This window comes from Enhydra lutris, unplaced genomic scaffold (genome assembly GCF_002288905.1).
Source record: "Enhydra lutris kenyoni isolate GAN:26980312 unplaced genomic scaffold, ASM228890v2 scaffoldscaffold26, whole genome shotgun sequence".
NCBI classification, from domain to species: Eukaryota; Metazoa; Chordata; class Mammalia; order Carnivora; family Mustelidae; genus Enhydra; species Enhydra lutris.
The window spans coordinates 27,394,088-27,416,490 of NW_019154110.1; the positions used below are offsets into that span (position 1 = coordinate 27,394,088).

The window sequence follows — 22,403 nt, forward strand, 5'->3', positions numbered from 1 at the left end:
GCGGACCAACACAACTCTGCAAGAAGATCCCAGTACTGAGGGAGTAGAAGGCCAAAGGGGCATGGAGAGTGCTGCTTCATTGTAGGGAAGAGCCAAACATGCGGGAACTATTTACTGTGTGTAGAAGGTGTCAGTTCTGCAGCCTACCATCCTCATGCCTCCACCTCCCCAGCCCAGGGTCAACCACTAAGCAATCCCATTCAAGCCCTGATGCTTCTAGAGGGCACACTCTAGCTGAGCAAGTGTAGGGGGTGTGCTCACACTAGAATTCACAACAGCCAATAAAACTGCTGGAAACTAGGATTCTGTGACACCGTATCTGTTGTGCCTTTAAGAACTGGAGGTAAAGCCTTGTGGGGTACGGCAGGGGAAAATTCAGAAGGGATTCTCCTCACAATGGGAATCAAGGCTTGCAGCTCCCCAGCCTTCTGACTTCCTGCCAGCAGTTTGTGAGGAAACTGCAAGGTCAATGATCCACTCAACCAAACTAAGGTCTCATCCAGACCCCAACTTAGGCCTAGAGAGGCAGGTCCAAGTGTAAAAAGAAGGAAGACTGTCCCTCATCTTTCATCTACCCCTCTCTCTCAGAGTGGGAAAAGGCAGGAAAGTTGGAGTTAGGATGTATTGTTTTTAAGGGTAGAGGACAGAAGAGTGACCTTCCCTCCCCGAAGACATGGTTCAGTCTCACATGGCCCAGTGACCCACCATGATCTCTCCCTTAAATCAAATGGAAAAGATCTCACGGAAAAAGTAATTCTAGTTAAACATTTACAGCTCCCTGGGGCAAAACCACTGCTGCAGCTATGGCCTGTGGAGCTTTCCAACAGTCATGTCATTCGTCAGCCTTAACACACTCATGTGGCTCCAAGAGAGGTGACTCAGTTTATTACTCTCAACCTAACTCCCATCTTTCCTACTTTAGGCTCCAACATTACATAGAGCTGCCACCCCCACCCCCACAACAGCTAAACCCCTGGGAGGTAAAGAGGGTAAAACCACAAAGTCAGAAATCCTGAGAAAAGCCAAGGTCGTATAACTCTCAAACAAAGAAACAAAATACAAGAAGGGCCAGTGACTGGACACAGTCTGTGTAAAGTGGGCAATATTCCCTTGACCTGGCCAAATGCAAAAAATTCTTGGGCTCAATCGTCGTCCAAGGTTGAGGCCAACAATGCTGGGTGCAGGCTTCGACTTCTACAGGGTCATGGGGCATCATTCACCATGTGAAGGGGCTCCAGCAGGTTGGAGACGTGCAGTGCCCATCCGGTTTAGGGTCCTGATGCTCTCGCCAGGGCGCGGGCTCGGGCAGCTTTGGCCTCGTCCTCCAGCTCATCTAGGAAACGCTCCTGGGACACGGAGTAGAAGGTGTAGCCATCTGGGAAAGTGGGTTCAGGAAATCTCTTGGGAGTATGCATATTGCCTTTTCCCAGACTCTCTCCACCACCCTTGTTACTCTCTCACCCTCCCAAATCAGTGATTCGATCTTCTGCCCTCTGCTTTTCTGAGCCCTGACCCCGATTCCGTTATTACTAATAAGTCATATTAAAAGAGCATTTTAAAATGACAAAATAAGGTACCTTAAACGCTTGGCTCGGCATCAGAAATGGCCAAGACTTTCACAGCTCGGGCTCTTTTTAGCACCCCCACATTGCCCTACTACGCGCCTCTGCTCCCCTTCCCTTGTCCCCATATGCCTTCTACTGAGCCTACAGTCTGAACGGATACAAATAGCTAACACCAGGGCCCCGATGCCCAGGCCGGTCACGATGTTCCGGGTCCGCCGCTGTGGCAGACTCTTCTGCCACTGGGCGAGCTGCACCTGCCGCATGAACTGCAGCTGCTCGGGAGTCAGCTTCTCCCGAGTCGGGTCGATGCGCTGAGCCACAGGGCCCTTTCCACTCTTTGCATGGAGAGGATCACCAGCTCCCGGGGCTGCCATGTTGCGGTTCCGCCCTCTGTACTCCCAGGGCGCGAGGGTTGCTGGGAATAGCAGGGGATCCTGGGAGTTGTAGTCCGCGTTTTCTTTCCCGATGCGAGTGCGGCTCTTCGCCTTAGCGGAAGAGCGGTGGGGGCGAAAGGGGAGGTGGCAAGCGGCCGAGCTTTCTGATTGGCTGAGGGGTCCGCGGCCGTTGGGGCGGGAAAAGGCTGTGGAGGGCTCGAGGCCTCAGTGGGCATTGGGCTTTCCTCGCCCTTGAGGTGAAGACAAGCACACGGAAGGCGAAAGATTCTGTCTGGAGTGAAGCTAAGGGGGTGGGTTTATGGATCCAGTGAGTCGCCCAGGTGTCCCCCGAGGCTTCTGAAGATGGACAGACCTGTGAGGTCAAGATTGGCCTCCCTCAGTGATTTCCAGTTCGGAGCTGTCGCCACAGAGACGATCGAAGACGCTCTGCTCCACCTGGCGCAGCAGAATGAGCAAGCGGTGCAGGAGGCTGCCGGCCGGACGGGCAGCTTCAGGGAGACCCGGATCGTGGGTGTGGACGCCGGGCTGGGGAACGAGTTTCATGGGAGACCGGGGGCACCCGTCTTTGAGTCACCGACCTGGAGATTGCGTTTACCTTATTCATCCAAATAAGTGTTGTTAGTAACTACCAGATGCTAGGTCCAGGGGATGTGGTAACGGACGAGATCCCGCAGCACCCCACCCTTGACTTCAGCCCCTACAGAGTGCTTACCCACACCACTTGGGGGAGAGCGGGGTAGAACGGAGATGCAGATTAGAACAAATCTGTAACTGACAACAAGGACGGTTAGATAAGTGACATGCCAGATAAAAGAAGCTTTTGTGGGAATCGAAAGGAGTGATAGGGAGAAGTGAGGGTAAGAAGAATTCAGGTAGACCTTGAGGAAGGATGACATTTTGGTTGGCGAAGGTGGAGGAGGGGGACAGCTTTTCTACCAAAAGGGAATGATAACCGAGTAAAGCTATGGACATAGAGAAGCTTGGGGTGAGTGTGGAAGAAGAGTTGAAATTAAGACCAGAAAAGTTTGGAGACATTCCATGTGGAATGCCAAGGGGAAGAGTTTATACATAGCTTACTAGGGAAACAGGACGGCATTGAAGGTTTTCAAATATGGGAGTGATGTGACTTTAGCCTTTGCCCTAGAAAAAGATTATGTTGGCTCTGATGTAAAGAATGGTTTGGAGTAGAGAGAGAGAGAGGAGGGAGGTAGACCAGAGGAGTCTGTGTTAGTAGTTAGGCAACAGGGCAGACAGAATGACAAGGGAGGATGGATTAAAAACATTTCAGAGATAAAATCTGGAGCTCTGCAGTGGGTGAATTTAAGAGGTGTAAAAGGTGAAGATGACTGTGCCAAAGGGTTGAGCCTAAGAGAATGGGAGTATATGGTGCTGTTAAGAGAAACACACACATTCGTTTAAAAAACAAAACAAAACAAAAAAACCAGGAGGAAACGTGACCTTTGTTTGGGAAAGTAACAGATTTGGTTTTGGACCTACTGAGTTTCAAGTGCTTGTAGAACATCTAAAGTAGGGTTTCTGGTGAGCTGTTTAAAAAATAAGTCAGAAGAGAAGTCAGAACTGGAGATAAAGTTTTAGGAGTTATCTTCATAATGATACTGTTGAAAACTGGCCGAGAATGAGTCCGAAAGGGAGAAAAGAGAAGCAGGTCAAGGTCAAAATGTTCCCTAGGAGACATTTTGTTTTCAGGCAATTGGAGTAGGAAGAAGAGTCATGAAGGGAACTAAAAATATGGTTGGGCAGGAAGGAACAGAACCCAGACACCTTGGGAAGCCAAGAGTTTCCAGAAGGATGACGGTCAGCTGTTTCACATGCCTCAGGGATATGAACGATGGAATAAAGGTTGCAAAAGGGTGATGTTATTTAATAATTTGGACATAGTTGCTGGCCTTTGAGATCATTGTTGTAGCAAATTGGGAAAAGTAGAAGCCAAACTGCAGAACAATAGGGAATTCACGAGGAAATGGAAGCAGCAGGTTTAAGCCAGCCTTTCAAGAAGGTTAACAGTGCTGGAAACTAGGGAGATAAAGAGCTGTAGTTTAAGAGGATAGAAGGGGAGGGTCTTTCAGTTAATAGATGTGTTTATTAGTGCAGGATGGAGAGCCAGTAGGGCGGGGAGGCATAATCGTTCTGCATTGCTCCTAACCCTACCTCAGTTTTCTTGGCAAGTTAAACTAGAAAATAGAAACAATCGCCCAGATAATTCAGACCCAAACCAAAACAAAACCAAACAACTGTATACTCACAAACAAAACAGAAAGGAAGCCTAAACTCCAGCAAATAAAAGGACTAATAACACACAATTATGTGTTCTAGGGTATTTTGCTTAACTGCTTAAGCTAATCTTCTTATTGGCCACTGCTAGCAGGGTTTTAGTTTCTGTAACAGTAAAGTTTTGTACATATGTGTAACACATCAAACGGACTGTTCAGCTTTGTGCTAGCATGACTTCCATGTATCTAAGAAAGTCGAACTTTCTCTGAAGACACATGGTCATTCGACTGTGCATAATTCTTTACTGATCAGTGCTAAAAGTCCCAAGTTCTACAGGAGCTTCCTTTGTTAAGAACTAACATTTACCCTTGTTTCCACCCTCTTAATGAGATTGCAAACTAAACAGAATTCTATCTGGGGCTGTTCTTTCAAAGAGAAACAGAGGCAGCCTAAGATCTTGCCAAGGTATCTTGCCCTTCCGACCTTCCCATTGACTTTGCCCCCCCTCCTCCAAAGTGGGCTATGTTCCCTGATCTAGGGGATATTTCTTCCAAACTAGCCACTCCATAGTAACAAAATTGCTCCTGGGGAGAAGTTCAGCCACCACAGATTCACCCAACAAACTGGTGGTGGGGAGATGGTGTCCAGCTGTAAGGTGAATCGTGTTTATAAAGCAATGGGAGTTCTCTAGAGGGCGGTTACTAAACAAACACTGTTGTAAAGAATACTGAAGCTCCAGGAGGGCCTTTTTCTGTTCCTGTCAACATTCCACTGAAAACAGAATATAGGGGTTAGGGTTTTTAATCCATCCAAGAATCTCCCTTGAAGCTGGAGGTTCCCAGCATGGTGTAGAGGCCAACTCGGCCAGCTGGTATGTTTGTGTGTAGCTGGCCAAGCCTTTTATCAGCTGGGACCCACAGGAAGGCTCAAGGGTCACTGAGGGGGCTTGGGAAGCCCTTGTCTTTGGCGTTCAGTCAGTCTCCTTTTCATGCCTCTGATCTGCTTGTTGGCAGGAAAGGGAACTCAGCTCAGCTTGGGTTGTTTGAGTCCCCTTTCTCACCCCCTGACCCTCTTCCCTTGGCCCCCTCATGGCTTTTACATAATGCCAGGAGTTCACAGAGTGGTTTTGGTTGCACCTTGTGAATTAGTCTCTTCTCTCTTGTTTCGGCAGAGTTTGTTTTTCTCCTGTCTGAACAATGGTGTCTGGAGAAATCCGTGAGCTACCAGGCTGTAGAAATCCTAGAAAGGTAAAGCCCTGGGCGTAGGCCTGTGTGAGTGGTACCTCTTAGAAGGACTAACATACCCTTAAAACATCTTAAAAAGGAAAAAAAAAAAAAAAACACGACAGTCGCCCTTCAGCACGAGACCTGCTTTGGCACCCTCTACTGCTTGCATATGTCCAGTTTCTCAGCCAGGGACTGAGACTAGAGACTGGAGATAGGGCAGAGCTTGCTGCACAAACTTCCTTTAGTTTGAGTGAGTGTGGATTGACTACTTTCCCCTTCCCTCCCTTCTAGGTTTATGATTAAGCAGGCAGAGAATATGTACCGGCAAGCCACGGTCCAGCTGAGTGAGAAGAAGGAGCCTCAGAATTGGAAAGCTCTGAAAGAGCAGCTTTCCAGCAAGTTTATCCTGCGTCTTGTGTCGTGTGTTCAACTGGCGAGCAAACTTTCCTTCCACTACAAAGTAAGGAGCGGGGGTCCCTCCTGGGCACCTGCGTGGTAGCAGAAACCAGCTCGTCCGCAGGCGACTGTGAGAAACCTCCTCTTAAGCTAGGTGTTATGACTCCTGTAGAAATTCCAGAGTGCAATTATGCTTCCTAAATAAGCACACCTCCTACACACACACACACACACACACACACACACACACACACAGGTAGTTCTTTAATAGCCTGCGGTTCTGTTTCCAAAGTGTAATGGCTGGACAGATGCCATCATTTATGCAGGTCACCTTTCCTCCCCTTGGACTCAAGGACAGTTTACGTAAGATGCCTGAACTGCCAACAGGCCTATCAGTGTTACAGACAGTTACATTTATAGGGGATAAAATGTTTCCATACCCCTACCCGATGCCTGTGTGGTAAAATATCATTCCCGCCACAAGGATTCACTGTCTTCTGTGGCCAGAGGCTGCACTCGGTGCCATGGGTACAACAAGTGAAAATATTGCCAGCACCCTCAAGGAATTTATTATCCAATGGGAGAGGACACGCAGGCAGATAACGTGGGAGCGCGCGCTGATGAGTGTAAATACAGACAGCTATGGTGTACCTCCTTGGCCTTGGAAAGTCAAGCAAGTGTATTTAAAGAAAACGACTTCTTGAAGGGGGGTAGGTAGGCGTGGGTAGGAGATGGGTGGATGCTAAGAAAGAGGGAGAGGCGTTCAGGAAAGCGGGGAGAGAGGAAAGGGAGGAGAGGGAGATCCAGACACAGGAAGCCGCACGTGTACAGGCTTGGAGAGCTGGACGGTCTCAGGAACTGCAAGTAATCCTGTGTGACAGGCGTGCGGCGTGAGGGGCCAACTGCCAAGAGAGACGGCGAGATGAAGGCATGGGCTGGACTGAAAAGCTTTGTATGCTATGCCAAGATGCGTGACCTTTAGTCTGACACCCTTCTCTCTCTCTCACTGTTTTGTTTTTCTTTGCTCAGATCATCAGCAACGTTACAGTCCTGAATTTCCTCCAGGCTCTAGGGTATGTGCACAGTAAAGAAGAACTGCTGGAGTCAGAGCTTGATGTTTTGAAGTCCCTGAACTTCCAGATCAATCTGCCCACTCCCCTGGCATACGTGGAGATGCTTCTGGAGGTGTTAGGTATCTACTGTGTCGGGGGTGTGGGTTGGCATCTTCGTAGAAGGCAATAAGCATGTGCCCAGGGCTTTGGAAGCAGTGGGCAGAACCGGCCAGTGGGAAACGGCAGGAAGCCTGGGATGACCAAATCCCATGTTCCTTCGGTACCTGTCAGGGACGGAGACTCAGGTGTCAGTGCTGGCTGGTCTCACTGGGCACTCTCTTATTACAGGATCAATGAGGTGATTTTCTAGAGAGGGATGAGATAAGAGGGGAGCAAGCAAATATATTCTAATTGTGTGTACACGGCAGATGGAGATTTCTCTATCTTTCCCTTTATCCTTTAAAATTGACCTCCAACTAGGGGCGCCTGGGTGGCTCAGTGGGTTAAAGCCTCTGCCTTCAGCTCAGGTCATGATCCCAGGGTCCTGGGATCGAGCCCCGCATCGGGCTCTCTGCTCAGCGGGGAGCCTGCTTCCCCCTCCCTCTCTCTCTACCTGCCTCTCTGCCTACTTGTGATCTGTCTGTTAAAAAAAAAAAATTGACATCCATCTAAAGAGGTTTCCTACAGTAGAAAACATTAGCTCAAGAGCTTTGTGTCACACGTCAACAGTGATAGTGATCAGAGAGGACCCACGTACCGCTCTTTGCCATGCCCATACTCCATCTAGGATACAATGGCTGCTTGGTCCCAGCCACACAGCTGCACGCAACCTGCCTGACCCTGCTCGACCTTGTCTATCTCCTGCATGAACCCATATATGAGAGCCTGCTGAGGGCTTCCATTGAAAACTCTGTACCCAGTCAGCTGCAAGGGTAAGCCAACTCCTTCGGGTAGGCCCCTTCCAGAAACAGTGTTTGAAGCACACCTCGAGAACATACCACGGGAATGGAATTTACCCAGTAAGGCATCCAGTCCACAGATAACCTGCACAGGTCACTGGTTTTAATGAACTCCTAGTACGTTGCTTGGATGCAGATGACTGAGCCCCATCCGCAAAAACCCGAAAGGATTTTGCTTTTAAATTTAAATGACTGCAGGTAATTAATATACTTTCTTTCATAGTTCTTCCTTTACTGCTGTTTCGATTTGAGATTACTGGACTGCCTTTTAGTCGCTTAGGAAAAAAAGACAGTCACAGGGTTGCGACTTAGACAAAAGGGTTTGATTACTGTAAAGTCAGACTGGTAAAAAGGCTCACAGTTACATGTGTTAGGGAGGCAGATGGGACAACAAAGGCCGATAAACCAGTCAGAAGGCTCAGGTTTTGATCATAGGTGGGTTGGGGGAGGAGGCCAATTAGCCATCACTTGGGCATTTCCTTCTATATCTAAAAAAGTCCAAGATGATCAACATAAACAACTCATAGGTGAAGTCCCATGGCCCTCGGATTTGGAAGGTCAAGTTCCATTCAAGCTCCAAAATTAATATGGTTTTAATCACTCAGGGAAAAGTTTGTTTCAGTGAAGGAAGACTTCATGCTGTTGGCGGTAGGAATCATTGCGGCGAGTGCTTTCATCCAAAACCACGAGTGCTGGAGCCAGGTGCGCACCACTGAGCAGGACTGGTGTGGTCAGAATGCACTCAATAGAAAGCATTCTCCCATCAGGGGAAAAGAGAAGACAACTTATAAAAAATAAGTCAAGACCCAGCATGAGGATGAGTAAGCAGGATTTGGGGGGCGGGAACACTAGGGCAGGCCTGAAAAGCCCCCTCGTTTTCCCTTATGGAACTGGAAATGGAGGGTAACATTCAGCTTGTTCCTCTCCCTTTCTGATGACAACCCACTATTACGGTCAGGTCCAGTAAGTATGCGCTCCCCAGTAGAAGCCAATGTCTAGGCCCCAATGCCGCCTTCATATTTCATAGACCTTATCTCCAGCAGAATGGAATGTCTAGCAGAAACTTTCCAGGCTCACACTATCAGGGTAAAGGGATCCGAATGTCACCTGGCCATTGGCAAACACTGGGATCTGGATTTAATCTTCTCTGCAAATGCAGAGAAACAAAAAAATTTACATATGGTTTGAGAGAACAGGCCAAGGGATGTGTCTGTCTGTGCACTAAAACACAGTGAGGTTATTTAGTAATACGGAATGTCTCCTTCCATAGGTTGTGGGGCATTTGCACAGCATCACAGGCATTGCCTTGGAAAGCATCGCTGAGCTCTCTTATGCAATCCTGACTCACAGTGTGGGAGCCAACACTCCTGCCCGACAGCGGCCGGCTCCTCCCCACCTGGAGCCCAGAGCTCTGAGGGCCTCCGCTGGCTCCAACACATGAGGTGCCTCCAACACATGAGGTGCGCTCAGCCCACCAAGTATAAACAGCCTTCCTCACCGCGCTCAGCCCTCCTTTTGTGTACTCTCCGACTTAGGATACAGAAGTTCCGAGTATCTTTTTGAACTATATTTTGTATTCTAACTTCATGCTCTTTTTTCTGCACCAGAGAGAGAGTTAAAGTTGACAAGCATGTCCTTTTCGCCGTTATCAAGACTGAAAATGTCAAGGAGCTGGGAGGAGACAGAACATTAGTGAAGTTGGTTCGTTTTTGTTTAACAAGATATTTATAACTTTTCCTTAACTGTTCACTTCATTGAGAGAGGACACCAGACATGGAAATAAGTATTAACCAGGGGCTTGAAAACTGGGACTGTTTGGGTGACCTTGACTGATCATCAAGGAGGCAGCCTTTATCTCCCCTTCAAGTTAGCTTAACATCTCTGTTCTGTCACTGAGATGTACACAAATGGGGCTTCCTCTACAGCTGACTATCTCCACGAGTCTTCTTTAAAAATAACACTAATCCATCTCTAAACATGTTTCGACAGAATTTCCACAAACTGCACTTGAACTCAACCCTCCCAGAATATAAAGTACTCTATCTTAGTCAACAAAAAAGCCCAACAGTACACCTCTGGGCAGTTACCAGACTGCAGTTAAAACTTTTATTACAAATAATTAAATCTCTGCATAATGTCTCAGACAATATCAAACACCATTTCATATTTCTAACAGAAAGCAGAGTAGGCAGTCAGCACGAGAACCAAGACAGGACAAGTGTTAAATCTCAAGCTTCTGATCACACCACCTGGTGACCAAAGCTGATGTGTCACTCTCTCACATTATCCAACTGTGTGTCTCACACATCTCGTCGTCTCAGTGCAGACAGAAGTTTCTAGTTCATATTTTAAGTGCAGGAAGTTGAGAGAGATAAAACCCAGTGAAAACACATCAATCTCAATTCAACTCCATTAACAACAACAACAAAAGCAAATTTAAATTAGTTTTGAGGGGAAGGGGGCAAGGGAGGTATGGGGTTAAGAGTCAAAACTATGACAAAGGCTGGTAGCTGTACAAGGCATGTTGTAGCTCTGGAAACTGTCACATGATATCCTAAAATAAAGTGGCTTTTGTGGATTTTTTTTTTCTTTTTTGGTATTGTAAACATGTGCTGTTTAATAGTACCCGAATTTAATTTAAAATACTTTTTTCTCTTTGCAAACAAAACAAAATTTAAAGCCTTTAAGGCAAACTTATCTTCCTCAGAAAAAAAAAAAGTCACTTGTTATAAAACTGTGAGGACACCCAAGCAAGCCCCCACTTGAGATTCGTCAGCATGAACTTGAGAGCTTTTGTCCACTGTTCCTCAGAGTTAAACTGGGTTTTGATGGAATAGGAGCCGCCACTGCCTCCTGTGTCTTCAATCTTGCCTTTCTCCACATCCATCCTGCAGACGGACACAGCAGAGCTCATGAGTGACTGAGATTCGAGTTAAGTCAGTTCAGGCAAATGGGCAGGGACTTGGTCATGGGACCATTCACGTCATTATATCTAGTAAAGAACTCCTGGCAAGGAATGGTAGTGTATTTTGGATTTGCTTGAAAGCCAAACATCAAGAAGGCTGTCACAAGAGCCTCATTGTCATTGCGGGGTACAGGGACAGGACACACACCCAAACAAATGAGAAGCCTGCAGCAGAGGGTACGTGGGGGTTATAGTACTCCTGACTGTTTTCCTAGGCATCCCTGAACTCACGGGGAGAGAAGGGAGGCAGAAGAAAAGAAATGCTTTGTTTTGGGGTGACAGAAGCAGCTTGGCCTTACCCTCTTGAACTAAGGTCTCCGTCTATCACTGGGATCTTATAAAATTTGACCAAAAGAAGCATTCTTATTTATTTACAAGGGCTTAAGGGGAAAAGCTTCCAGGAATTAGAGAACTGGTTTGACCTCTGTGCTAAGAAAATCCCCCCAAAGCCCTGAAGAGAATATTCTTTCTCCTCAGGGACCAAGTGGTCACATTCAGTCCTGCTAGGAATGTTGAATCCGTCTTTGCCCATCAGTGTCATGTGACTGCAGCATTTTCTGCTTTCCCACCATTTACACACTATGTTTTGCTTCCATTCTTACTGTCCCTTCAATTCTGCTCAATTTGGTCCTACTCCATGTTCATTCCACGTTAGGGGATACTGACCTGTAAGGAAGACAAAAACGTGTCTCGCCTTTCTCTACCTCTTCTTTGAACTGCTGCACACAGTCCAGGAAAGCCACCATGGCATGGTCAAACTTGTTGTCCCAGAAAAACCGCAACCCCCCAGAACAATATAATGGCAGCTCCTGGCCAGGAAGAGAGAGAACCAGCTAAGGGGGTGGCACTGAGACTGGCTACCAGCGATTGTTCCCAAGCCTAGCAATCCCTCGAGTGGTGTTCTGTCCGTATTCCACTGGAAAACAGTAAACTTGGGCCAATACGAGCTACCAAGAACTGCTTCACCATCACTGGAAATGAATTAAAACCCTTGATCTCACGGTGATCCCTTTCCCACCCCAGCATACATCACCTCTGATCTGCCCTTAGCCCTTTTCAACAGACTGTAAGAACCTACTTTGTGTCTCTAGGCCCCAAAGGGCTAATCCTGACCTAGACAAGACCCCGAACAAGACATGGGATCATGAGATACCTCTAAGAAAGAAACTAAGAAATGCTGTTATCAAAAGGAAACCATTCCCTCAGGAGGTACAAGGATTCTGCCTTCCAGTGAGAATGGGGCTTCCCAGAATACCTTAGATTTGTCTGTCAGAGACTCCAGATATGAATGGTTTCCATAGGGAACGAGTCGATACCTAAAATGGAGATGCACACGGAGACGGATACAGGACTCCTGCTGAAGTGATTACTGGAATGTTAGAACCCAGTGATTTTCAGGCTTCATCCTCCCAAGGACAACTTTTATTATTCCCACCCCTCTCCCTCATCTCCCCATAGACTCCGTGTTTAAAATATGTTGTTTACTGAGCCAACTACATTTATTATATAATTGGCTAGGGGGCCTTTCATTGGAACATGTAGGTTTTGTTTAGGCTGAAAAAAACAAAAGCTGAAAACAGCTTGAGGAACCACAAGGTTCTGGAGAAGCTGGGCTGGGGACCATAGCTCTGGCCATGCAGTTCAAGGACTGCTGGCTGAGTGGAGAGAGCCCTGGTGTAAGGGGGACGATGAGAAGCAGAGTCTCCACAGACAGAAAACCCTCAGTGTGCTGGGAGCAAGAGCTCCTGCCCCAGCAGAGGACTCCCCCGCTGGAGATACAGATTACATCAAGGACATGCCACACCCCAAGAGAGAGGGGCATTTCTTACCTCTGAAATTTCAGACCCATCTTATTGGCCAGGGCGTGGAGCAGCAACACCGTCTGGCCCCAGGCAGCATTGATCTCATTCCATTCCACAGGAACGCTGGGCAGGCGGCCCAGCCGGAAGTTATTGATAGTGCCAAACTGTCCGCTGTGCCTGGAGGAAGGCGGGACGGTGGGGGGAAACACAGGGAGACCTTAACACTCAGCAATTTGAGGCTTCCGGCTCGCACCTAAACCCTTGCATAAATCTCTCTCCTCATCTCCCCATTCACATACCTCAGCTCTACTGGGCACTTTATTTACTCAGTAAGCTCCGTGCCCAACGCAGGGCTTGGACTCATGACCTCAGGATCAGGAGCCACGTGCTCTACCAACCGAGCCAGCCAGGAGCCCCTCTACTTGGCACTTTAAATACACATCCAAACGTGAGTCGTCATCTTTCCGCCTGTGCTCAGATGCCAAAGTAGAAAGGGGGACATCATTCCTGAATGCTCCCTCTCTGTTCCCTCCCCTCAAAAAACACCAAGCCCTCTTGACTGGACTTCCTAAATCTCTCCAATCCATCCACTTTTTTCCAAACTCAGTGCCGCTGCTCTATCTTTTCCCACTTAGAGACCTACTGACAAGTCTCCTTACCACTGGCACTGCTCTCCCCCCTACCACCGCCAACACTTCCCACAGCGCAGGTAAAGCGACCACCCACAAATGCAAATGTAATTAAGTCACCTCCTTGCCTAAAGTGCTTCAGCGGTTTCTACTGCCCTTTGGATGAAGCCCAAATCCCTTCATGAGGTCTACGAGCTCCTTGGAGAACTGGTCACTCTCCAGTTTCATATCCTGTCACTCTCCCCTTCACACTCAATCTCCAGTCACAATAAGCTCCTTTCAGGTCTCCGGACTCACCACCCCCATGTTCCTCTGTTTCTTTGCACATGATGTTCCTCCGCCAAGAACAATCCCCCTCTGCAGGCTTCCCCTTCATGTCTCAGCTTAAACATCAACCTCCCCTGGGGCAAACTTTCCATGGGGCCTTCCCAAATTGCATCCAGTGCCTTTATACGGCCCCAGAGCTCCCCCCGACGCCGCCCCGGGGGTCACAGTCACCAAGCCGCATCACAACAGGCTATCACACAGACATCCCTTCCACGAGATTCTAAGCAACCAGAAGGCAGAACGCACGCTGTGTGCTATTGCCCTTTGGGTGCTTAACACGGTGCCCGCCATGTACGAGATGCCCAACAGATACTAGTCAAATGGAAAAAACGTCGAATAAATACATCAGTGATCCTAGGGGGAACACCTGGGCAGATGACAAGGTTTTTGTGGGACTGGGGGGCTCAGATCTTTTCCTTTCCTTGGGGGAGTGGACGTCACCAAGCTCTAGAGTTCCAATCCCGGAGGTGCCTATCCCATCACAGGGAACGAGAGCAGCCTGGATGGGGTGACTGTGTACAGTCCAACATGGTGGGAGGCGGACACCCCGGCCTGGCGGTCAGCAGCTAAGGTGCAGGCGTGCAGTGCTCCCCCGGCCCTCCTCACCCTCCAGCCCGCGTTACCAGATGTGGAAGGTTGCATTGAAGACATTGGTTTTCTTCAGCTTGTCCAGCTGCATCTGGGCATAGCGCATCTGGTTTTCCACGCTCTTCAGCTCATCGTCCAGCTCCAGCTGTTGTCGCTTGAATTCACTGTACTCTCGCTGGTACCTGTGAGCAGCAAGGGGGCCGCTGAAGGCTGCTGGTTCAGGACTGAAACTTCTCTCTCACCACCCGGCATAACAGTTCAGTCTGGTGGTTATGGGGAGACCTAGTTACAGCATCCTTTCCATTTGGCACAGATCCCATTCAAAGGAACATTCAGGCCCTAGTTGTTCTGCCTGCGAGGGACAGAAAGGTCTCAAATTCCAGCTGCCCACATGCAAAAGGTATAGGAAAACAGGACTTTCCTAAACCCGGGCCAAGCGCTTCTCATATTTCTGATCCTTTACAGAAGGGAGGTGAGGGGGTTACGAGTGGCTTTTTCCTTGAAATGACCGTAACTGAACTACCAGAACCTCACTTCTATGCACCTACCAGTCCTTTAGAGTTAGATACACCATTTCCAAGGGAACTTGCTCACTACTTTGAAAAAATTAATTTTTTCTCTGTCCATCACCTCCCCCACTTTAGTTAGTGCCACCACTGGGTCTCCTCCCCTGGACAGAGGGTTCTCTCAGGGCAGGATCACCAGTGAAATTTTGGGGCTAGGAAAGAACGAATGTAGGCCACCAAGCTCATCTTTCCATAGCAGGATGCGGATTGGGTGGCTGACTTATGGTTCCCTACACAATGGAAATGCAACTAGAACCCTCGTTTCTCCACTATTTAACCCAAACACTTTTTTCACTTACTTGGGCATGCGCCCTCATATAGAACCCTCTCAACAGACCTCAAGAAACAGGGCCTGAGGGACACCTGGGTGGCTCAGTGGGTTTGGCTCAGGTCATGATCTCAGGGTCCTGGGATCGAGCCCCGCATCGGGCTCTCTGCTCAGTGGGGAACATGCTTCCTCCCCTCTCTCTCTCTCTCTCTATCTGCCTCTCTGCCTACTTGTGATCTCTGTCAAATGTGGGATCTCCAGATCTGGAGCAGACAAGCTGCCAAAAGACAGGTGACTGCAGCTTACAAAGTACACAGACACATTCAGTTAGAAGCCACTTGTCCTGGAGCCTCGAGGCCAGGAAGACAGAGGAAGAGGGTGACCACTCACTGAGCTTCCTCCTGGTCCAGTCTCTCAGCCTCAGCCTGGACCTTCTCGAGATTTTCTGCCACCATCTTGCGGTTCTTTTCCACCTCTTCCAGCTCCTGGATCAGCCTCTCCTCCTCCAATGCCAGCTCCTTTAGCTCCATTTGTAGCTGTTCACTGTCGTCCTCGTTCATCTGCTCTAAGATCTCCAGACAGCGCCTGCCGAGCGCACAGGTAGAATATACTCACCGCAGGGAGCCCGTTATGCTGTTTACCCGAGCACAGCTCCCGGGTCAGAGCCAGGCCGTCTCAGCGTAGGGACAGCTCTTGCATCCAGACCTCAGGTTCCCGGCGCTGGCTCTAGAGGCACTCACTTGTAGTTCTGACACTCATTTTCGGTGACGTTGAGCTGAGTGTCGAGCTGGTCTAAGAGAGTATCTGTGCATTCCTCACATAGCGGGTGGTCCACATCGGTCTGGCCTGACATGATGTCAAAAAGGTCCCCAGTGACCTGGAAGGGTGGGGTGGGGGAGAGTCAGGGTAGGGCCTGGCGCCCGCGACCTGTCAGGCCACTGGCTCTAGGAGCCAGGCCTGCCGCTGCGACGCTGCCCACTTGCCTTCAGTCTTCGGCTGAGGTTCTCCATGGTGCCGCCGTCAGATGCCTCCCCGATCAGAGTGAAGCTGTTGGCACTTTCGGTAGACATCATCCTGCAGACAGCCCCCCGCCCACGGGCCACATGAGGGAGCAGAGAGGCCTCCTCCACCGACTGCTGTGTCAGTGGCAGGGACTCTCAAACACCGGCTGAGGGGTCTCAAGGCGCATACGCACTCCTAGCCCGACTGACCTCCCAAGGGTACCTCTCTCCCAAGGGAAGGCCATGCTGGTCTTCCACAGGGGCACTCAGCTCGAAGGTTGGCCTGGATGGACTAAGGAGGGGAGAGGGGGCATCAAAAACTGACATGTGGGTGTGTGTCTACAGCAGAAAAGGAAGGAGAATCAGGAAAGACCATTTTTAAATCTTATACCCCTCACCAGCAGCCTTCACATGCATCAACAACTAAGAACCTGAACGTCTAACAACACCTGCTACTCTAAAGCTTTTCAAGAGCCCATCTCTTTTATCATCATTCACTCCCAGACTTTCCTCTGTCCCTTCCCACTGTGTGAATGGCTACAGGGGAAACCAATACTGGAAAGGGCTGGGCCAGGTATAAGAGAATATATCTTTTCTGGAAGAGCCAAAAGGTTAAGTGATTTATCTCTACTACCTAGCTCCAGGTCTCAATTCTGGGTTCCATTAAAATTCTACTGGCCTCTGGCAAGAAACAGGGGGCTGGGGAGTGGTAGGCACCTGGCTGGGGGGATGAATCTGCGAGAGACACCATCCTGGCGAGTTTCAAGAAATGGCTCCTGGGAAGGAAATAAGAGGGCATTAGAACTCTGGCAGCTTGGAGGTGGGAGTCCCAAACAGTCTCAGAACTATCTGGTTTTACCCTTGATTGATAACTGCCGGACTTGATAAACCAGACACTTAAGAAATAGGTATTACCTAGCCCATCCTCAGATATGTGCACTAAGAGAGGACCCCGGTACAGACAAACCCCAAGTCCCATGTGACTTTTTGTGGGAGACATCTCCCTACTATGTTATACTCCATTGTAGTTAAATTTACATTTTCTCAACACTTCCCAGTTAGGGGTAGGGGAAGAATGCCTTGAAACACCACACAAGGAAAAAGCCGTATCAGACTGCAATGAAGTCTGCCACGGCATACAACAAAGTAGATAATTTATATGCTTTTGATACTTTGATATAATTTATGTGTGATCAAATACTTAGACATCTACCTTTGACAAAGAAAATTATCACTGATGTTATCACAGTTTAAAAATGACATGTTTGGGGTGCTGGGGGGCTCAGTAGTTAAGTGTCTGCCTTCAGCTCACGTCATGATCTCAGGGTCCCAGGACAGGGTCCCAAGTTGGACTCCCTGATCAGCGGGAAGTCTGCTTCTCCCTCTCCCTCTGCGTTCCCCAACCCCCACTCATGTGCACGCACTGTCTCTCAAATAAAATCTTTAAATAAATAAAAATGACATGTTCTCTAATACTGATGATCCTTTCTGGCTAGAGTAATCATATTCTAGTCCAAACTAAGCTACTTTTGAGAATGGAGAGGAGTGGATATTAATAATTAGCTAGGACAACAGATATAAACCAGGCATGCATTCCAGTGTTTCATACCTCTCCTGGGTTAGCCTCTTCCTCTTGGGTCTCTCCTGGTTTCACCTGGGCAGTGGCAAGTAATGGAGCTAAGGACAAGGAAAATATCAGAATTAGAAAGAGTCTTAACAAAGCTGGAGTGTGTATGAAAGTATGGGAAAACAAGAAAAAAAAGCCTCATCACCACTCCCACATCCACCTTTTCCTTTAAGTACCATCTGCACATAGATAAACCTTTTGTCTTCCTCCCCTTACCCCCATTAAATCAGGTTAAGGAATTTTTTTTTTAGATTAAGGAATTTTTAAAATTTTTCCCAATGTAATATCACGATTGTGTTTTTAAAAAGACATCGTAGCAGAACTGCCATCTTCCAGTAATTCGCTAAAATGACCAACACAAAGGGAAAGAGAAGAAGTACCTGCTGTACGTTCTTTAGGTCTTTTAGAAAACATGGAGTTGTTCCTTTGGTGACATACATGCGAATTTACAAGAAAGGTGATACAGTGGACATCAAGGGAATGGGCGCTGTTCAGAAAGGACTGCCCCAAAACGTTACCATGGCAAAACTGGAAGAGTCTACAATGCTACTCAGCATGCTGTTGGCATTGTTGTAAACAAACAAGGGCAAGATTCTTGCCAAGAGAATTAATGTACGTGTTGAGCATATTAAACACTCAAAGAGCCAAGATAGCTTCCTGAAGGCTGTGGCAGAAAATGATCAGAAAAGGAAAGCAAAGACAAAGGTACTTGGGTTCAAGTGAAGCGTCAGCCTGCCTCACCCAGAGAAGCACACATTGTGAGAACCAACGGAAAGGAGCCCGAGCTGCTGGAACCCATTCCCTATGAATTCATGGCATGATAAATGTAAGTAAAATAAAAGACCTCAAGACTGTAAAAATGTTTCTCTTGAGCAGAAGTATAGTGTCCTTTCCCCTCCAAAAATATTTAAAGCAAACTTTGTGTCCTAAAAAATAAAAATAAAAAACAAAAAGACATCTTATCTTTCAAAAATACTTACCAAACATTTATAGTATTTTTATGTTTGGGATTTCCTCCAAAATAATTAGGGGTGAGAGGGGAATAGATGGGGGTATAGATGAAACAGGATTTAAATATGCATTATTAATTGTGGAGGCTAGGTGATGGGTATGTGAGGTTCCTTTTATACTCTGAAGTTTTCCATAACAAAAATTAACATCTCCTCTCCTCCAGAATAACTTGGAAGGAACACGAGGGAACTTTCTGGGAAGATGAAACCTTTCTACATCCCAATGATCTGAGTTACACGAGTGTATCTGTTTTGTCAAAAATGCACAGCTAAGATTTGTACATTTAAAGGCATGACATTTTTGAAGATATGGAGAACACAAGAATGGCGAATGTGGCTTATCGTTGAAGCAGGGTGATGGATATGAGGGAGTTCACTATGCTATTCCCTTGACCGAATGATTGAAATTTTCTGTACTGAAAGGTTAAAAATATATTAAAGAGGGGCGCCTGGGTGGCTCAGTGGGTTAAAGCCTCTGCCTTAACCTCAGGTCATGATCCCAGGGTCCTGGGATCGAGCCCCATGTTGGGCTCTCTGCTCAGCGGGGAGCCTGCTTCCTCCTCTCTCTCTGCCTGCCTGTCTGCCTACTTGTGATCTCTGTCTGTCAAATAAATAAATAAAATCTTAAAAAAAAAAAGAAAGAGAAATTGGTAGCAATGATAACAGCTAACACTTGAGTACTATTTCATATATATATTTATATATATATATACATAATTCATATATATATTTCATATATATATAGTACTATCATCATATCCAATCCTTACAATTACCCTAAGGTCATTTTACATTTTACAGATAAAGAAACCAAGAAACCCGGGCTGAAAAAGTAAAAGTAACTTGCAAAAAGCCATCCAGCTAATAAATGACACTTATGATTTAAATCCAAACAGGCTGACTCTGGACCCAAGAGCTTATTTAAACTACCTATTCAGTCTTTTCTTTGTTTTGTCTCTAACTTCATCTCACTTCTTGGACTTTAAGACACTGTTCCTCCATTTACCTAATGTTGGCTACCGGATAAGTCACTTAACCTCTCTGAGCCTCAACTCCTCAACTGTAAAATGATGACTGTACTCCTCCATTGGAGTTGTTGCAGGGATAAGTGATATAATGCATGTGAGGCACTTATTATATGGTAAGGCCTCAACAAAAATTGTTTATTATTATATATACATATTCCTTTACTCTGAAACAGTAAGAGCAGAAAACTAAGGACCCTTCCTTAAAATAGGAAGCTCTCAGAAGCACACACTGTCAGAACTCCTTCATGCTCCCGACTAGAAAACGGGGAGCCCGAGAGATGAAATGACTTTCCTAAATTCACAGCAAGTTTGTGGCAGATTACAAAGACAGCCACCTTAAGACCTACAGCTCCAAAGCTGCCCTTTTCCCACGATCTTGACCACCCTCTTTCCAAGGGTCTCCCTGACCTGTGAGCTCCTGGATGGTGACACGATCCAGGATCTTGAAGCTCGTGTCCAGTTTCAGGGGCTGGCTGCAACGCTGGCACACGAAGCTCACTTGCATGGTGCTGCTGGAAGTTTTAGACCCCTCCATCCCTGCGGCGGTAGAGAGGCGATGTTAGGTTGAATCAGCGCCCTTGAACTCTAGGTCCGGGGCTACCACCTGCCTTGCTGGTATAGTGAAGGGGGGAAATCCTCGCCCACGCCATTCCCTGTAGAAGCGCTCGGATATCAGGCGGACCCGTTTCCGGGAAAGCCCTGGCAAAGCCAGTTTACCAGCCCAGAGTCTGGGAGCGGCTTCGACAGGGGCCGTCAGGGTTCCCAGGCTCACTTCTAAAGCCCCGGTTCAGCCCCCGAGCGTCACCTCGGGACTCGGAGCCCGCAACCCTGGTCGGTCTACCGCGGGGGCACCGTGGCGTCAAGTCTCGCCGGGAGCGACGCCTCCAGACCTGCCATAGCACAGCCTTCTGATACTTCCCTGTCGGCCAGCAGAGGACTTCCGCCCGGACAGGACGTGACGTCATGACCGCCTTGCTGTGGCTTGGGTGGTCGGTCGGGCCGTACTTGCTTAGCCTCCACCTAGAGGCTGAGCTGGGAAGCGCGGCAGGCGTTAGCGGGTGGGCAATAGTAGTGAGGAAGAGGCAAGGACCGAGTTGGAAAAGAAAGAGGAGCCTCACCCAATCTGTAACTCTGTGGCGTTTCTTTAGATTTGTTACTTCTGAGCGGAACCACTTTAATTCTTCTTGAAGTATCAGTTTTAAAACTTTCTCCTTGGGAGAGCTGGGCTCTCTTTCAAATGCCCCTGAAAAAGTGGTAGACGCACTTGGGAGGGGAAGGTGAGGAGGTAAATTTTATCCTGTTCTATTTTATATTTTAAAATTTTAGCTATTTATTAGGGAAAATAAAGCGTTTCAGATATCAAATATCCAGTTATTGAAATTATAAAACTAAAACATTTTGTCTTGGTGCAGGAATAGACCACAATCAATGGAACATAATATAGTTCAAGAATAGACCAAGTTTACAGGGGTTTTAGTATATTGTAAAAGCTTGTATTTCAAATCAGTGGGGAAATGAGCTACTTAATAAGTGATGACTGGATCCAAACAGCCATGTAGAGAGCAGAGAGCTGAATCTCTACCTCCCTGTTTACGCCGAAAGAAGCTCCAAGTTGGTCACAAATTTAAGAATCAAAAACACAATAGTTAAAGGTACTAGATGAAAGCATTAGTGAATATTTTTTATAATCTTGGAGAAGATCTAAGTATGATGAAAATCAAAAGCAAAGAGGAAAATATGGAATTCTACTCCTTAGAAATTAAAGCTTTCTGAACTGTCAATGACACTGTAAAAAAAAATTTACAGAAGAAAAATGTAGAAAATAGTTGTGGCTCATAAGACAGGTGAGTTTCCTCAATATACAGAGATCTATTCGATCAAAATACAGAACTTTATTCAAAAAAACCACCAAAGACCAGTTATGAAATGGGCAAAATATATGAAAAAGTGAGCTCGAGAACAACAAATGATTGATAAAGAAACAGATGTTTCATTTCATTTGTAATTAAGTCAATGGAAGTTAAATGGGGCAGCATTGTTGATTTATGAGATTGGTAAAGGCTAAACTAGTTGATAACATTCAATGCTGATGAGCATTCATGAAACTCTAAAATGACATCGGCTGGGAATGTAAATTAGTATAATCTTTTCGGAGGTCAGTTTGGAAACATCTATCAAATTCTTAAATGTTCATATTCTTTGACTCATAAAATATCTTTCTAGGAATTTACCTAATAGATATACAAGTGCACAAATATATACGTCCAAGAATGTTCACTGCTCAATGTCCTTCAGCCATAGAGGATTGTTTAAATAAATTATGGTATTATTCATTCAGCAGAGTACTATGTAGCCATGAAAAAGAATAAAGTAAAATTGCTTTTTTTTTTAAAGATTTTTTGTTCATTTTTTTGACAGAGATCACAAGCAGGCAGAGAGGCAGGCAGAGACAGAGGAGGGAAGCAGGCTCCCCGCCAAGCAGACAGCCCGATGTGGGGCTCGATGCGGGGCTCGATCCCAGGAACCTGGGACCATGACCTGAGCCGAAAGCAGAGGCTTTAACCCACTGAGCCACTCAGGCGCCCCTAAAATTGCTTTTTATTTGGTCAGTTTGGCCACTTTGATAATAGTCAGAAGAAGGGCAAAGGTGGCTATAGGGAGACTAGCTAAGAGGTTTCTCCATGAATTGAGCCAAGAGGTGTCAATCGAAATAAAAATCATAGGCAGTATACATGGTATGATTTTATTTGTGTAAAAAATAACATGA

The 22,403-nt window shown here is 47.0% G+C and overlaps 3 protein-coding genes across 8 annotated transcripts; 1 reads left to right on the top strand and 2 right to left on the bottom strand.

Moving 5' to 3' along the window:
* Window positions 1-859: 859 nt before the first annotated feature.
* LOC111151405 (cytochrome c oxidase assembly factor 3 homolog, mitochondrial) lies at window positions 860-1,966 on the bottom strand. The gene is made up of 2 exons (XM_022509401.1): window positions 1,726-1,966; window positions 860-1,375 (listed from the first exon to the last, which is right to left on the bottom strand). The coding sequence occupies exons 1-2, from the start codon at window positions 1,937-1,939 to the stop codon at window positions 1,269-1,271; spliced, it is 321 nt and encodes a 106-aa protein (XP_022365109.1). The 5' UTR covers window positions 1,940-1,966; the 3' UTR covers window positions 860-1,268.
* A 336-nt stretch (window positions 1,967-2,302) lies between these two features.
* LOC111151796 (cyclin N-terminal domain containing 1) lies at window positions 2,303-9,266 on the top strand. Its single transcript, XM_022509998.1, has 7 exons — window positions 2,303-2,471; window positions 5,364-5,439; window positions 5,710-5,878; window positions 6,844-7,006; window positions 7,654-7,798; window positions 8,431-8,527; window positions 9,096-9,266. The coding sequence occupies exons 1-7, from the start codon at window positions 2,303-2,305 to the stop codon at window positions 9,264-9,266; spliced, it is 990 nt and encodes a 329-aa protein (XP_022365706.1).
* Window positions 9,267-9,912: 646 nt separating this feature from the next.
* LOC111151520 (beclin 1) lies at window positions 9,913-20,570 on the bottom strand. Of its 6 annotated transcripts, XM_022509563.1 has the most exons (13): window positions 20,442-20,570; window positions 20,045-20,173; window positions 17,581-17,648; window positions 16,689-16,747; window positions 16,195-16,263; window positions 15,954-16,044; window positions 15,711-15,847; window positions 15,361-15,555; window positions 14,172-14,318; window positions 12,620-12,769; window positions 12,046-12,106; window positions 11,457-11,599; window positions 9,913-10,713 (listed from the first exon to the last, which is right to left on the bottom strand). In XM_022509563.1, the coding sequence occupies exons 2-13, from the start codon at window positions 20,169-20,171 to the stop codon at window positions 10,545-10,547; spliced, it is 1,416 nt and encodes a 471-aa protein (XP_022365271.1). In that variant the 5' UTR covers window positions 20,172-20,173; window positions 20,442-20,570; the 3' UTR covers window positions 9,913-10,544. The 6 variants fall into 6 exon arrangements, with proteins under 6 accessions (XP_022365271.1, XP_022365272.1, XP_022365273.1 ...); XM_022509564.1 differs by lacking the exon at window positions 16,195-16,263; XM_022509565.1 differs by lacking the exon at window positions 11,457-11,599.
* Between the last annotated feature and the right edge of the window lie 1,833 nt (window positions 20,571-22,403).